We start from the raw sequence: 18,300 nt of genomic DNA, 5'->3' as shown, positions 1-18,300 counted from the left end.
GTTCATTTTTTTTTCTACAAGCTACAAAACTTTTTTTTTTCTTCTGTGACTTCAAATTTGGTTCACAGTTACGTGGATATTTTTTACAAGTGTAAATTTGATTCACAGTTACGTGGATATTTTATACAAGTGTACATGTATGCACACAAGCTCAGATTTTTTTTCTGCACGTGCTCACAACAGGTTTTCACGCTCTCGCATTTTGCACCATATCTACCTTCATAGATTCCTGCCCTTCTTTCAGGTGCGTTGCTTTTAAAGGTGCAGCGAAGCTGATTAGCAATTAGAGACTGATTTCAGACAGCTGCCACTCTGTCAATCAGCCCGACTTTTTAACCCCTTGATCTCCTGTGAGGATTTTTCAAGTTGACTTCACAATGTTAGAGTAAAGTATTAACTCACTTATTGAGTGTTCCATAGTTAATAACAAAACATTTTCAAACTACATAGGTTATAGCCTCAAGTTTATTTGATAATTAACATATGTACAAGATATAGAGACAACAGACAAGTAACACTAGCAGAATTACATACTATCAAAGACACTTCAACAGAGAGACACAACTGTCAGACACACTGGGACAAAGAGATCAAACTGTTTTTTGAATTTTTGGATAACCACCAGGACCTCAGCTGCAATTTCCTCTGCTGTTTCTCCTTTGAGTTCAACAAAGTCAAATAGTTTGGTTTCCACTGATGTGCTATCATTGATCTTACAATATCTTACTAATATTGGCAGCAGCTTTACGATTGGATGCATCAATGGACAGAGACACAAATTCCACCTGGTCGGTCCTGTGTTCCAATGGTTGTTGCCCGTGGTGCTAACACGTTACTCACTATGGCATCACATTTAGTCCTAGCACATCTACATTTAGATTCAAAAAGCTTCCTTGTCAGTTGTGCTGTGCAATCCATAGATCTGAAACTATGATTGTGTCGCAAAGTGTGGTATGCAAAGACACCTTCCTGCACAGCTAAGATTGTATTATTTCTGGGATGGGTCTACCTTCTTGAAGAATGTGGTGACAGAGGGCACACCAGCACGGGCAAGGAGAGAGGCTTTATGCTTTTTTGTCTGTTGATGTTCTGCTGTTCTTAATCCACTGGCAACTGAACATTTTGAATTACAAATGGTACAGTAACCATTGTATCATCTTGACCACCTGGGCATATGAAGGAAAATTCATATTGTCATTGACATTTTCGTTTCTTGGAAAGAGCCATTGCACATTTTCTTCTGCTCTTTGTCACTATCCTTGTATACTCTTCGTACTCTGTTAACTTTTTCTTCCCCTCCAAACTTTCTCCCTTTTCTTAACTTGTCTTCTCTTTCTTCCTTTCCTTCTCTTTCTCACTATTGTACAATCTCTTTGCTTCTTTATCTTTATTCCGGTTTTTCTCTTCTCATTCTGTTCTTCCTCTCTGATATTTAAAAATAGATAGTACATTATTAGATACACTTGGGTTAACAGTCACATTGTTTTCGTCAATGTATACATTGACAGGCTCTGTAATTATATAATTACCATTACACTTCTATCCTTTCACATATCTTCTTCTTACTCTCCACGCTACCTGCAAAACTAAATCCTCTGACTGAATTCTATTTATTTTATGAAATGATCAAACCAAGGCCTGAAAACTGGCATTTTATATGGAGTGATTCATATATAAAAAACATTTTAAAGATTGGATACTGTACTATCAAGTCTACTACACGAAATGGACAGGCACAGATCAATTTGATCAACGATGCTCCAAAGTAAGGTACAAGTTTCCAAAACCCAGTGAAGTAGCATAATGCAGAAATCCTACAATTAAGCGGGACAGTGAAGGGTGTGTTAGGGCGATCAAGAAAAGAGAGCGAGCGGTGCAGTTAAGAATGAGAGAGTTTACGGAGCAGACAAAGAGAAACAGGAAGACAAAAGTAGTAGAAGAAGAATAATGAGTAGTATAGTCTGTTTTCCCAGTGTTTCATGACATGAAACGTTTTATTTCACCTTGCTATGTGATTTTAACGTATATTAAAAAACGGGGACATTTCCGGGGACAGTTTCAACCGGGGACAGGCCAATAAAAACGGGGGCCGTTTCTCAATCGCAAGGATGCTGGCTTGGTAGTCGCATACTTCCAAGTCACTTCCTTCAGAAACGAAGCAAGTATGCTTCCAAGCCACGGCTTCGGAAAACGAAGAAGAATGGAACAGGCTAACAAGTGTGCCACTCTCTCTAACGGTTTCAACATAAACTGTACCGAAAATAAATACTGGCTCACGATGTCTATCTAATTATGAACTTGCTTTACTTTCACGGAACACATTTATGGTGGTAACAAATTTAACAAAGTAACACATTTACCAACACTACACATTTTCTACGCCACTACATAGCCTACTTACATTTAAATGTGTGCTGCGTCGGTTCAGCCATTCTCCGCAAGGGTTTTTGAAATTGGTCCGTGCGCAAAGCATTGTGGGGATTTTAAGGACGCGAAGTCTACCCATGTGCAGCCTCGAAATTTCCCCCAAACCAAGGATACTGCCTCGGTGGAATCCCAAGTATGCTGGAGATTGGAACAGTACTTCGGCGGCACTCGATGACGTAGCATCCTTGAAATATTGGCTTGGAAGCCAGTATCCTCGAGATTGAGAAACGGCCGGGGACTGTCCCCGGAAAACGGGGACGTCTGGTCACCCTAGTATAACAATGCTTATAGTAGTGCCTCACTCTGCTCTAATCATATTACAGTTCTTCCCATTAGGGCTCATTATTTTCAAGGCTTTTTCCATATAAAGGGATGGCATTATAAATATCAAGGTGAAAATCGCTTTTCAGTTGAACTCATTGTTTTATATCAACACACTAAGAATGCAGTCTGTTTTCCTTCTTCAATGCCCTCCACTTTCCCCTAAATGTTCTATTTTTGCCCGCCACCCAACCTCTCCCCCCCACTGACAGTCACTTGTTGCCATTACAATAAATCCACCTCTCCTCCTAATTCACAAGCAAAGAGGGCAAACTGTCTCTGGAAGGGAACACATCGCCCTATTCTTGAGTTAATGCAAGATAATACATGTCCTTGGGGGAATTGTAGCTGAATAATCACATCAAGAAGGTTTTTGTCATGGTGCAGGACCTTTTTATTGCCATTAGCAAAGTTTCTGTATTATTTATAACCATGCTGGAGATTATCGCCTTGTGTGTTTTCTTCTTCTGGCTTTATAGAGCCTCAAGCCAGTGATGGATGGAGCTGCTTTTAGCCCCCTGTCAGTCTGAGAGTGTGTTTTCTTTTCATTTTTACTGCAGTGTAGCCGGGTTCCTCCTACACGGATGGTTTGAGTGTGATTTATGGCTTTGGCCCCTGATCCCTGCCCTGCTAATGATGGTTGTAAACTGGTGGGGAGCCAAAGGTCAGGCCTATCTCCACTGTTGTGATGTGATTTGTGATGTTTCTCCTTTTCTCATGAAGCATGTTGAAGCCTGAAAGATGAAAGAAGCGAGGAGAGGTAGTGGAAGGTACAAAAGAAGATATCCGAGATACAGAGGATCAAATATTTATCTTTAACTTTCCGTCTTGGAGAGTCTTCCTCCAGAAGCCCTATAACTAACCTGCAGCATCATGGACAAGTTGTCAGACAATGCTGCAAAACTTTCTGCTACTCCGTATCGATTGCAAAAGTAGCTCTTGTGTCGCCCAGTGTCTCAGCAGCTGTAATTTTAAAGCACTATGAAGGTTAATGACAGTGACACAACTCCGTGGAGAGCTCCAGTAATACTCAAAGATATCCATTCATCAACAATAAGCTATTACAGGTATTACATTACTGCTCTGTCATCCAGTGCTCTTTCGGAGGGCTACCTCTCGCCCGCTAATGGGAGCACATCCACTGCAGAGAGAAAGAGTCAAAGATTATCTTTTTCCAGCACCAACCTTTAAATCCCCTGAAATTATATATCCATTAGGCACATGGTGCTGTGTAAAGAAGATACTGTACTAACTGATGTAACTGGCATGTTCTCACGGTCTGATTCGGATAAAAGAGGGGTGTTACAGAAATGTTTTTGTCCTCCCACACATATTTCCCTCTGCATAAATCCATGGTGTCTGTCAGTGCATGGGAAAAAACGGTGTTCTTTGCACAAAGGTCACTCCTCATTTTTCATTAACTGCGCACTTCGTATCTTTTCCCTCTCCCTCTCTCACAACCCTCTCTTTAAATATTGAGGCTCCAGGATTTCATGGTGATGCTCTAGTAAACAGAACCCAGGTCACTCGAGACCTAAACGAGGGGAGGAAATCGTGTGTGCATTTCGCTCTAGTGGAGGGAATTCCTGCATCGTTTTTACATTAGGCCTGAGAGAGATAGTGGGGGAAGACTGTGGGTTGTCTTAAGTGAAGGCATAATGCCCAGAGGAGATGTGTATGTTTGTTGTTTTGTTGTGTGTAGAGGTTATGGTGCTTATGCTTGTGCATATGTGCATTTATGTCATTGAGGAGGTTACAGACCGGGGTCAGCAGAGCAGATTTAAAATGTTTTAGGGAGGCAAAACAAACAAATCTTTATTTGTATGGAGCATTTTACTCTAGGGGAGACACGATGCACTAACAAACAACTATCTCATGCTGCTTAAAATACAAAGAAAATGTTTTCAGTCTGCTTTTTAACAATGTTTTTGTTAGAGTATATCTACCACACTGTGGAACAGCATCCCAGCATCTTGGCCTGTACAAAACAAAAACCTGCTTTGTTAACGTTTTATCCTTTGGAACAACCAGAGGGCCTGTGCTCGATGACGTAAGATGTCTGAAAGGAATCTATATGATTTGCAAGTCAGAGAGTTGCCGACTGTAGAGTAGGTATAAGGGCTTTACAGACGAAACATGAAAGAAGAAGAAACACTCTGTAATTAACTCAGAAACGCACCAACTGGAAACCATTTCAGAGATTTGACAAGTGTCAGGTGTGATCTGATGAAAATGTTAGGCTTACGTTCTGGCAGAAGCATTTGAATTAGCTTGAAAATGTTGCTTCAATTATCGATATATAATGAGCATGTTAGTGAGAAGAATGTTAAACTAGATATTTTTGAAGATGATAAGCGGCAGAACCACAACCAGGCTCAGAACCAATTGTATAACCAAGTCATTTTAAACATACAAAGACACAGAAAGAAGAATATGTTTTTAGATTTTTTTTATAAAAAGAGAAAAAAGCAGTCTGTGGTGATGTGGCTCTAATACATGCAGTAAAGCCATAGAAAACACATTTACCAGATGTATGACCTTTGTGGCACTGAACTTCCAGGAAGAAAGAGTCTAATGAGAACATATTTCCTGCCACAGAGGATCAGCACCACCAACCATAATTTGGTTTTGTCTTTGTTAACTTGGAGGAAGTTGCAGGACATCCAGTTCAAGTATTTAATGTTTTCAATCAGTGACTTAAGATAGTTTAGGACTCCAGGGGACAAGCATGAGTTTTGTATAACAGTATATCATCAGCATAATTATGGCAACATACATTGTGTTTTTGATTTTAAGTGGCCTAGAGACAACATGTGAAGGCGGAACAGCAATGATCCAAGTATAGGGCCCTGAGGGACTCCCCTTTACTTCACATGAGGAAAAACAGAAACATGTCATCCCTTTAGATAATTTGAAAACCAGGTTAATACAGAGCTAGGAGGTCCTTCCCACTAGTCCAATCTTGGCCCAGTATGGATATAAATCTGGCAATGCAAGTGTACTGTTGGCTCCACGCTCTTCCTCTCTTCTGTTTCTTTGTATTTCTGTCTCTCTCATTCCAGACATTCTTGGCTTCAATTTCTTTATGTCCGGTGTGACTCCCCCTGTCTGTTTGAATGCCTTTACTTGTCTCTTTTTCTCTCCTCTTTCCCTTCATTACACCCTGTAGTGCATTATATTTATCATTTTATTTGTCCCACCGTGTCCTGTATTCACTTTAAAAACTATTTTGATATAGCTGTTGTGTTTATTTCCCCCTTTGCCTTGATTCTTCACTCACAGTGTTCTTTCTCACATCTTATTCTTTATTCCCTTTCCTCTTCACATCCCTCGATGTGTACAGCATCTTATGTTATTGCTGATAGGAGATCAACTGAGCAGCAGGCTATCACCTGTCATTGATTCTACACTCTAAAAAGCAGCCTCTCCACTATCACTAATATGACAATTAGGCAAGTCTCTGGGAAATCTATGTGGTGTCCTTAAGCCTGCTTAAAGAAAATGAAACAATCATAACATCTTAGTTAATAAAACCTCTTACTTAATACGCTTCCCATTGTACGAACACAGTTTCATGTACCACACTCTGAAGGTCCTCTCGGTGATGTGGAACAATAAAAGCAGAGCAGAGAGGAGTTCAGCCTTAAGCCTGCGGCGAAGGAGTATTTATCTGAACATTAATTCCTCCTAAAAGTTATTAAGTGTCTTAAAAATCAATCCCGAAGTCTTTTCGTACTTCGAGTTTATCTTCCTTACAATAACAAAGGTTATTAGGGCTTGAAATCCTCAGATTGTGGTTGACTTCGATCCAGTATAATCTTTTTGTACAGAGCTTTTTATTTTTGTATTGAATTGAATGGAATCAAGGCAAGGTTACCTTGTCTTCTTTTACTGCTACGATAGCTTCTGTCATGTCACAAAGACAACCAAACGTATTGGGGATTCATTTAAATACCATGATTTCATCTTGACACCACTATTATGAATCAGCCAAAAGTCATGACAGCAACTGCACTTTAACATTTCCACTTCATTACACTTTGGGGCATCATGACGAGCATCATGACGAGCTGTTAAATACAACATTGCGAGAAAATAACTGTTATACATATTTAGAGCAACATTAGCATTTATTTGGACAGTTTGTTTTAAGAAATGTGTTGAGTGCAAGTGAAAAGTACTGTCCAAAGTTTACTCTGAATTAGCTCCTGATATAAACTCTTTACATCCTTACTACCGTTTTGGTGCATTTAGGTGATGTTTTTTCTCCAAGCTTTTCCACTGAAAACAGCAGCCTTTTGTATTAAATCATATTACAAAATAATATTTTTGGTGAGTATTAAAATGTAATCTGCCTTGGAACATCATGATTACAGGATTTTCATGAAACAGAACATGTTTGAATTTTCCTTTCCCTTTTATCGTTCAGGCTTTTTAAAGCTCTGCAACCAATGTGAAAAGGGATTATATCAGACTATTGCGTGCTTGATACTGTGCTTTTGATACCTCAGTATAATAATTGACAGCCACGCTGTTAAATATTTTAATCATAAATACCCTAACCACCACAGTTTTCCCATTAATGCTGCTCTATTTCATTACCATGTTCCTATATCTAGGACACGCATAATCGTGGGTTTCCTTTCAACCGTCCAATTTTTTGTGCAAGTACCTCATGGCTGTGTAATGAAAAACACATCCAGAACGTACATGTCGACAACACTGGTGCTGAGGGAGAGATAAAGCAATGCATAATGAGATGTTAAAAAGGGAAACGGTAGATTGAGGAGTGGATGAACGGAGAGCCATGGCAACTGTAATAAGTGATAAAAGCATTTAGAGCATATTAACACCTTCTTGTGGCTACGAGGTGTTCTATTTGCATGCAAAGTATCTGAACCCCCTGCAGCAGAGGGTCATTGCTACATCTGTATAAACAGCATCCAATTCCACATTGCATGAATTCCTCACGTCTCTTCCCCGCCATTAAACTGTTCCCGCTTCTCTTGTAAGCCTCTGTTCTTTCCCCCGGCTTGCCTCTGTATCAGTGCTATATCAGTCCTCATTAGGGCTGTGCTAAAGACACTAGACATTATTGACTGATTGGCTGGTGATTTGTTATCTAAGTTATCCACAGAAGTGATCATTTTGGTGTCGTTTAATGGGGTCCACAGAGACATAGCACCCTCTACACCCGACTCCCTCCCCCTCCCAATTGTTTTTTGGTGGCTAAATGATCTCTTGATGACTTTGTTTAGGAAATTACTTGCCTAAACGCCCATAATCAAATTGATCTGGTGCTGGGGAAACGGACAGATTAACAAGTCTGTGTAAATCCTGTTGAAGCGAGTGGAGCACGGCGGTGAGTTTAGGAGAAAAGATAGTTAGAGTTGATGGCGTTTTAAAGCTCAGACTAAAGTTTCACTCGACCGTTTATCATTGCATTTTTCCTCCTCTGTCGTCCCTTACCATATTTATTGCATATTTATTTGTTGGCTTGACTCTCATAATCAAATTGGTCTGGTGCTGAGGAAACAAAGAAATTAACAAGGTTTTTTAAATAGATTTGAAGCAAATTGAGCATATTGGTGAGTTCAGGAGTCCTGTTTTTCTTAATCGGATCTAAAAGATAGTTCAAGATGATGGGGTATTAAAGCTCAGACGGAGTTTAACTCGACCAGATATCCTTCCCATGTTTCTTCCTCGTTGGGATGGCGCCAAAAAACAAGCTCAATCCCTGAATATGTTTGTCACAACACCGAAAACAATAGTCCCCACCGTTGAAATAAGTGCCACAGTAATATGCTACTGACAGTATAGTATTTGAATGTTTCTTAAGCCCTCACAGTGTGCCATCTTCAATATGACTTCCGTGACATCTACCACCATTTCAATTTCGTACACTGAGCGCTATAGCACCCTGGGGTTGGATATTTTGTATTAGTGTCTTCTCCAAATGGTAAAATGTATGTGACTTGCAGTATGCCTCGTTCAATGATAATGGCGTATTACTACAGCTTGAGCCAGGCAGCGAGGCTCCTGAATGGACTCGGCTACGTCCATTTGTCATAATTACAGAGATGCTTTGGAACCATTTATGCACACACACACACACACACACACACACACACACACACACACACACACACACACACACATACACGCACGCACGCACACACGCACGCACGCACACACACACACACACACACACACACACACACACACACATACACACACACACACACACACATACACACACACACACACACACACACACACACACACACACACACACACACACACACACACACTTTTCTACTTGTGTATCTACTTATTCTGCTGTCCCATGAAATTATATAGCCCAGGGTGTCTCATTATGCTAATCGAATGCGTACCGCTTGACATTTATTCATACATTATTAATAGCAGAAACAATAGAATCTGTGATTGGATATAGTGACTTCCCGACTTCTCATCTTCTTCTCTCTTACTCTTTCTCACTTATCTCTCACTTCATCTCACCCTCTCTTTACCCCGTGACCTCCTTTTCTTCTTGTGGGGACTTTTTCTCCTTCACCTCCTATAAATTGGCTTGTGGGTGTTGAGTAATTAGCATGCCTCCCACTTTGGCTCTGATGTCAGCGCAGGGAATGTGAGAAATGTCCCATAAAGATTATGTGTCCTGATAAGGTTATGTCTGAGACTCAATTAAAGAGATGGGCTGCACAATGGCTGTTTGTACCCTTCTGTGGAGAGCGAGAGAGAGAGAGAGAGAGAGGGAGAAAGAAAGAAAGAAAGAGAGGCTGACAGACGTAAAGGGTTTCCATGAACCTGCATAGAGAAAGGCAGCATTTTGTTCTATGTCTGTTGAACTTTCTTCTGTTCTTAATTTGTTGTTGTTGTAGGATTAAGATAAACCTGATATGTTAATCACTCTAGTTAATTAACATATTGTACTATGTTGCTTATAAGTAAAACCATATAGCCATAAGTATTGTCAAACCCAGTTATGGTTATTGCTTCTGGTCTTGGATTGTTTGAGCAAGATCAATTATTTCCTGTTCCAGCTATGTAAACTTAAGATAAGACATTGCTTCCCTTACAATAATTCATTATAATCAATAAAACTCTCCCTCACACAGTTCAGTACACTCAGGTTGTTTGCCTCATTAGCATTACTTGGTCTAATATGACAAGCTGTAAATAGTTACATTTGAGCTAAGTGACGCAGATGTTTGGGTATAAACAATATTTAGATTTTTGTTTATAACAGAGATTAAAGTCAGTTCCCTGTTTTAAGTTTTAATGACTTATCCAACTGTTAAACTAGCCTATGTTTAAGCATGAATCATTATGACATATTGTGTTTGGGGCAGTAGTTACTGCTTGTTATTTAAAGTTAGAGTTAATGTTGCCAAAGTATTCAACGACATTTTACACAATAGTATCTTTCTAAATTTGTGGCAATTTTTAGGACTTTTTTTCTTCTGTTACGACCCATATACAGTCTATGGTGTCAACATTACATCGGTTACAATACACAACAGGACATACTCAATCTTTGCCAGTCCAGCTCTTGAATTCACAACACAGTTCAGTTTGAAATGAACTCAGAAAGACTTGAAAAGAGTTTGTGAAAAATAAAATGAAAGGCGGCATAGTGGCTACTTTATATTCAAGTGTTGTTGTTTTTGCATTGAGTTACACATTGTGCATCTGTGACCACAGTAAAATGCCGGGCAGTTTTGCATAAAGAAATCCAACCTTGAGTATCCAAATACGAGATGTGGCAATTGTGCATGACATGAAAGAAATGCTTTGTGTTTACAGCAGTGGCGATGTAAGCTCCTCCACTTGATTTTCAAAACAAATGATCCTGGGTGTTGCGTTCAGTGTTAAACCTCCAGCAAGAAGAAAATCAAGTTATGGGATTTAGAAAAATATGTTTGTGAATTTGTTGCCGACAAAACACAATTTCATGCCAGGCTCGCATGGAGAGAGAAATATTGATAGGTATTTACAGATGAGTCAGAGCTCAGGATAATAACAACTTGGATAAAAGTGCCTGTTGGATGCACATTTTGTTCCACCACACAACATTGCAGTAAGAGCGTGCAGACGTAGCGGACCGGCAGCCAGTCATGCCTTCTGAGGTTTGCGGCTCTAATTGACAGCATAAGCCTTTCTCCTCCGAGTACATTTTCTAGATGGATCGTGTAGGGCAACTTCATTTGGCTATCATTTGTATTTCCACATGAATCACTTCCTGCAGTCCTGCATGTCCCAGTACCAACCGATATAAAAATACAGATAGTTCAACTCCGCCGTCAGAGAGGTGATTTGCCTCACTAGCAATCATTTAATTTTAGCAAACCACCACTTCCCACCAGCCTCTTTCATATCCTGAATGATGCTTGATGTATTGAGCCTTTCACTCCCTCAATGCCTATACAGATTTTCCATTAATCTATGGGTCATATACTGCCCTCTGTCTAGCCCAAGATGTTGGCCCCTTTGCCTCCTTCTCATTTTTCTCAGATGTGTCATAGATGGTGTGAAGTTTGATGTGGTCATGTTGTGGCACAGCGATCTGGCTGAATCCACCGCTGAGAGGACACTTAATCCCTCGCTCGGAACTGCTTTTTCTCTCCGAGCGAAGAGATAGAGATGCTGAGGGAATGCAAAGATAAAGCTTCAGTCAGAAAACAACATCCAGTTTATTTATTTAATTAGTCAGAGATGGAGTGAGTTAAAAATGTTTATGTGTGTCTCGCTCCTTTGTGTTATTTATGAAAAACACTAATTCCTTTTTTCCGTCTTTTCCACAGACTTCGCCTTTGTGTTGCCATGGCGACCGTGGCCCCTCCCTTCTTCCTGCTGTGTTGGCTGCTCCACGCGGTCAGCTCGGCGTTCCCAGAGGAACCGGGGCCCCTCAACTACATCCCCACCGAAGGTATTGAACTCGCTGATTTTCTCACCCTCTAGGCCCCTTCTCCCCCTTGCGTACCTCCCCCCCAGGTCGTGAAGTGTGGGGTCGCGGCCGGTGTTTAATTGAGTGGGAGGGCACAAAGGAGGCTTAGGGGTCACAGCGTGGGCTGTGAAGGTCAGACAGGCTGAAGGGTGTTGACTGGCGTACAGGTCAGGAGGTGTGGGGTCGCACTCAGGAATGAGAGTATAGGACGGGGCTCTCACGTTCATGACTTTCACACACACACACACACACACACACACACACACACACACACACACACACATATACACAGACCCTTGAGAGACGCTTACACCCTCAGACTTTGAGTCTCCGTATCAGCTTGGCAGTCTCCAGCTCAGACCCGACCTTGATTGATTGCAGTTCAATATTATTGATTGATGGTTTCCCAGCTGAGTCCAGACCCTTCTCGACGTATCAATACCACAGAGTGGAGCGTAGAGAGGCTGACAGGCCACGGAGCGCTGCACTGGAGAGGCTGCTTTAGACTCAGCAGCTGTTTACATCAGGTACAAGCAGGGTTGGGAGGGTTACTTTAAAAATATATTGTGGTACAATTACTAGTTCATTGGAACATATGTCATCAGTAACCTAATGTAAGTATCACAGAATTCAATTAAGTTTCTGTTATTTATGGGTTACCTCAATATCAAATGCAGTTGTAATAAACACAAGTAAAATATATAACAATATGATGGCTTAACTTAAGTGTATTACTGTAAGTATAGAACAATGTGACCTTAGAAAATAAACCAAGATATTTAGTATCAGAAATGTTTCCTCTTGAATTATAGGGTAGTTTTACAGGATACTAATTTACAAATGTTCTTTGAGTTTAACACATGAATTGAATGCAAACAGTATTGTTGTTGAAAAAAACAGGTGTTCACCTACTGCATTCAAAAAGATCTTTTAAAAAAAAGTATAAAAGTAGCCTTAATGAAAACCAAAATAAATCTATACCTATAAAATATCGATTTGTATTGTTAAATGCATTTTAACATTTGAAATCCTGGCCATATTTTGTATGTAACTGTAAGGGAATACAATTACCAGTTTTTTTCCAACCTGATTACATAACCCAGTTAAATGTAATTACCCCACAAGTCTGGTTACAATTCATCAAAGAAAATGCAGGTTTATCTGGAGGGTCAGCCATGAGGAGAGTGTGGAGGTGGACAGAGAGAGAAGAGGATGAATCACAGTTGTTTTCCATGGCAGAGCGAAATTACCTGAAGAAGACAAAACATAGAGGTGAAACCAGCGAAAAGTATATACTGTAGGATTGAAAGAGGTAGTGATGAGATGAGAGGATGAAAATATTCACCTCACTGAAGGTCAATCAAGGATAGCCACGCTGCTAATGCATCTGATTTATACGTGTGATTTCTGCTTGTGGCACAACATGATGGAAACCTGCTGAAAATGCTCCACTTCTTTTATCTCTGATCTGTCTCCCCTAAGGTTTCCCTTTCTTAATGTACCAAGTTCCTTATCCTCCGAAACACTTTGAACATTTTGTTTTACCTCTTTGATGCTCTTGAAAATGTCACGTCTCTCTGGGTGTCTTTCTTTATGAATGATCTGAAATGTTTGACAGAATATGTCTTGCCAAATGTGTCATCAAAAAGCAGCAACATTTCATGAAAAGCGTCTCCAAATCAACAACAAACAAAACTTAAAATATTACAGTGACATATGATTTATAGATCCGACATATTTTATTTTCAGAGGCTTATTTGTTTTGTTGTTCCTCGGTTTGTGCTCTGCTCTGTGGCTTTGTGGGCTTAATGTAGCAGAAATACTGCTGTTTCAAATGCAGGTCTCAAAAGTTGTCACCTTGAATACCTGTAACTGCCTCAGAGCTGTCAAAACAACCTAACAGCAAACCACTTTTATGTTGACTACTTTTCGATGTCAGTTTCGGAATCATCCATTATGTGTATCTGTCCCTTTTTTCATCCGCAGTCGTGAGAAGACAAGCAGTGTTTCTGGGCCGACCCCACCGGACATGGCTCAGACAAGAGCCTCTTCACATCCAGAGGATCCTGCAGGTCAATCGGACGCTCTACATTGGAGCCAGGTACATCACACTCACACTCATACTAATGCATGTATAGTATACACAGATCATTTACAGCTATCTAAAGTGAAAATAGGCTTTGAAAAATCTTGGATCTGTGATTTGCCTTTGATTGTTTGTCTCACACACATAAATAAAGGTATATATATATATATAGCTCTGTCAAAACCAGCTTTGATATCTGTTGGATTATCTGTTATCACTGCATGTGTTGCCAAGCAACGTAAGCTATTTTCAGGAGTTACAGTGTTTCAGATCTTAGTTTACTAATAAAACATACCATCAGTACCAACTCTTGTTTGCTGGGTTGTCGTCCAACACTTTGGTTTATGTTTCAACATGCTAACTGCACACTAGCTAACGTGCTAGTGACATGTCTCCATGCTTTAATGTACAAAAAGCTCTTTATTTTTCTCCCACCGCCTGTGCTGCAGCACCTCTTTTCACCCTCTGTATGAAACCAGAGCCCATCTTCTCTGATTGGTTAGCTGGCCGGCGCTTAGAGATGTCACGTACAATGTGAGCGCTAGCCAACAGAAGCGCAAGTTATCCATAGAGACGTCACTACACTAAGGAAGTAAACAAAAGAGTCCAATAGAGGTGTTTTAGGCAGGGGGGGGAGTGTGTGGGAGATAAATCAAATCAAATCAAGTTTTATTTATAGAGCACATTTAAAAACGATTTTTGGTCGAGCCAAAGTGCTGTATGGTCTCTGACTTGGCTGAGAATATCCTGCATATTGGGGCTGAACATCCGACTGTGAAGAATGTGGTTCTGCACATTGGAACAAATGATGTTGTGAAACAACAGTCAGAAGTGCTGAAAAAAGACTGTCAGGTCTCTAAATGCAGAGGTGTTCATCAGTGGCCCTCTACCGCCAGTCAGAAGAGGAGTGGAGAGATTCAGCAGATTGTTTGCACTGAACACCTGGCTTTCAACTGTCTGTACTGACCATTCTGTCCATTTTATTGACAACTTTAACTTTTTATGGGACCGCAGACATCTTTTTATGGCAGATGGAGTTTGTCTGAACAAATCAGGAGTGAAATTGTTTATCTCTAACGTATTCAACTGCCTCCGTCATCAATCTGTTCCCTTTGCCAAGGACAAGCAACAAGAGGAATCAAAACAAGAGAAAGACACAACACATCACTCAGAAAACCTTGAAAATCTATCACTGCACCCGCCTGAGAAATATCTTGATTATTGGAGACAAATGGAGGAGTCTCCACCGCCCTTCACCCCCCCTATCTGCTCTGAGGATACTCATCCTTCACCCCACAGCTCTCTCTACTCTCCGTTCACCCTTTCACCCTCGCCCACCCTCCTGGAGATCGCTGAACACACAAAGGAGATACAGAGGGTTGGCACCGATTCCTTCCTGGAGTTCAAATACCAAACTAAGGAGATACGCAGGGTTGGCAGCATGTCCTTTACCCCCGCTCCTCAACGACGCCTACCAAAATCACTGCAGAGACGCGCACCATCTCCCCCGTCTTTATCACCGTGCCTACTTCAACCACCTCCCCCCCCTGGCAGCATGTCCTCTACCCCCGCACCATCTCCCCCGTCTCCATCACCGTGCCTACGTCAACCACCTCCCCTCCCTTCAAGAAAGCATCTGCAGTCTCCGAAGCCTGATAAGAATGTGTGTGTACAAAACACAACAAACTCTTACTGATATGCCATACGCCCGGGCTCAAGGGCGTATGGCACTCTCAACTCTTTCCAGGAGATGCCGGGGCCCTGCCTGCCAGTAGCTTTGCCGATATCTGTGTTGATAGGTAATAGATTAAGAGCGGTGAATCAGCTTAGAAACAGGAAGTGCTCAAACGTTCGTGTGAGTTTATCAAATGTAGCCGTGATTCAATGTCAGCCACAGCTTGTCACAAAACATCTTACTGATAGTGTATCTAACAAACTTAAACTAGTTTTATTAAATGTCAGGTCTTTGGCAGGAAAAACATTTTTAATCAATGATTTTATCACTGAGCACAATCTCGATTTTATGTTTTTAACAGAAACTTGGATTGAACAAAATAACAGTGCAGCTGTTCTTATCGAATCAACCCCTGTCAACTTTAGTTTTATGAGTCAGGAAAGAATGCATAAGAAAGGGGGTGGAGTTGCTATTCTGTTCAATGATTCCCTTCAATGCAGGAAGACATCGTATGGAAACTTTGCTTCTTTTGAATATGTGGCCCTTCAGCTGAAATGCTCCTCTCGAGCTCTGTTCCTAAATATCTACAGACCACCCAAATACTGTGCAAGCTTTTTTGATGATTTTACTGAACTGCTGTCTATAGTGTGTATTGACTTTGATCGTCTAGTCATTGTTGGTGATTTTAACATCCATGTTGACAACCCCCAGGACAGAGGGGCTAAAGAACTGTTTTGTGTTCTTGATAGCTATGGACTGACTCAGCATGTGACGGAGCCCACGCACAATAAGGGGCACACTCTGGACTTAATTATCTCAAAGGGTCTGAATATCTCTAAGGTTGTGGTGACTGATGTTGCACTCTCTGATCATTCCTGTGTGTTCTTTGAGAGCTCTATTTCTGTTCACAAAAATGTTCAAAAAGAGATAACTACAAAGCGACATTTAACTGAAAATACTAGGGAAATGTTTACTCAGAATTTTTCTTCCACACTTGCCCCTGCTAACATCTCAGTAAATGAGCTAGTAGATCATTTTAATTCAAAAATTAAAAATGTTATAGATGCCATTGCTCCAACTAAGGTAAAGGAAGTGACTGGGAAGAAAATATCTCCATGGAGAGAGGCCATGACCGTGAGAACAGAAAAAAGAGAATGTCGAAAAGCTGAACGTAGGTGGCGAAAAACAAATCTCCAGGTTCACTTTGAAATCTATAAAGAGAGACTTGGCCTTTATAATTTGGAATTGAAAATGCACGACAGTCTTTCTTCTCTGACATCATTACGAAAAATAAAAACAATGCACGTGCCTTGTTTGCTACCGTCGACAGACTAACTAACCCCCCAGTGTCAGTAGCCTCTGAATTTCTATCCACCAGGGCATGCAATGATTTTGCCTCCTTTTTCACTGACAAAATTCAGAAAATCAGACAAGCAGTCAGTGCCTATGCATCAGGTACAGCAAATGTGTTGTCCCTATGTCCACCTAATATAAATTCAAACACCATGACACAATTCCATTAGATTAATGATAAAAACCTAGAGGACATTATTCAACTTCTGAAATCCTCCTCCTGCTGCCTTGATATTATTCCAACAGGATTTTTCAAAGATGTTTTTCATTGCATGGCCTCAGATCTACTTCATATAGTAAACAAATCTCTTCACTCAGGTATTTTTCCACAGGCTCTGAAAACTGCAGTCATTAAACCGCTCTTAAAAAAGAATAATCTAGATGCTTCGGTAATGAATAATTACAGGCCCATATCAAACCTCCCATTTCTAGGTAAAATCATTGAAAAAGTAGTTTTTCAACAGTTGAGTAATTTCTTGCATTTAAATAGTTGTTTCGATGTGTTCCAGTCAGGCTTTCATCCAAACCACAGCACTGAGACTGCTCTTGTAAAGGTCTTCAATGACATCCACTTAAACACAGACAGTGGCAGAATATCAGTGTTAGTATTATTAGATCTCAGTGCTGCGTTTGACACTGTTGACCACAACATATTACTCGACCGACTAGAAAACTGGGTGGGACTTTCGAAAACAGTTCAGTTCAGTTCAAAGTGCATTGAACAAATCAATGACTGGATGTGTCAGAACTTTCTCCAATTAAACAAAGATAAAACTGAGGTAATGGTTTTTGGAGCCAAGTCAGAACGTATAAAAGTTAGCGCTGAGCTTCAGTCTGCAATGTTCAAAACAACAGATAGAGCCAGAAATCTAGGTGTAGTCATGGACTCTGACCTGAGTTTCAACAGTCACATTAAAACAGTTACTAAATCAGCCTACTATCACCTAAAGAACATATCTAGGATTAAAAGACTAATGTCACAGCAAGATTTGGAAAAACTTGTCCATGCTTTTATCTTCAGTAGACTCGACTACTGTAATGGTGTCTTCACAGGTCTCACTAAAAAATCTATTAGAAAGCTGCAGCTGATTCAGAACGCCGCTGCTCGAGTCCTCACCAACACTAAGAAAGTGGATCACATCACTCCAGTTCTGTAGTCTTTACACTGGCTTCCTGTGTGTCAAAGAATAGATTTCAAAATACTGCTGCTGGTTTATAAAGCACTGAATGGTTTAGGCCCAAAATACATTTCTGACCCCCTGCTAAATTATGAACCATCCAGATCTCTCAGGTCTTCAGGGACTGGTCAGCTTTCTGTCCCCAGAGTCAGAACTAAACATGGTAAAGCAGCGTTCAGTTATTATGCTCCAAATATCTGGAACAAACTCCCAGAAACCTGCAGGTCCGCTGCAATTCTGACTACTTTTAAATCCAGACTAAAGACTTTTCTTTTTGCCGCTGCTTTTA

At 40.6% G+C, this 18,300-nt stretch overlaps 1 protein-coding gene across 1 annotated transcript in view; it reads left to right on the top strand.

Annotated features, from left to right (window-relative positions):
• Positions 1-18,300, top strand: part of sema6bb (sema domain, transmembrane domain (TM), and cytoplasmic domain, (semaphorin) 6Bb) — a 154,528-nt gene that overhangs the window by 59,131 nt on the left and 77,097 nt on the right. The window contains exons 2-3 of the mRNA XM_034081247.1: positions 11,577-11,701; positions 13,706-13,820. Coding sequence (XP_033937138.1) covers positions 11,596-11,701; positions 13,706-13,820 — 221 coding nt within the window. The 5' untranslated portion in view covers positions 11,577-11,595. The remainder of the gene's footprint in view (positions 1-11,576; positions 11,702-13,705; positions 13,821-18,300) is intronic.

This window comes from Pseudochaenichthys georgianus, chromosome 4 (genome assembly GCF_902827115.2).
Source record: "Pseudochaenichthys georgianus chromosome 4, fPseGeo1.2, whole genome shotgun sequence".
In the NCBI taxonomy this organism is placed as follows: domain Eukaryota; kingdom Metazoa; phylum Chordata; class Actinopteri; order Perciformes; family Channichthyidae; genus Pseudochaenichthys; species Pseudochaenichthys georgianus.
This window is presented reverse-complemented; position numbering and strand designations above follow the sequence as displayed.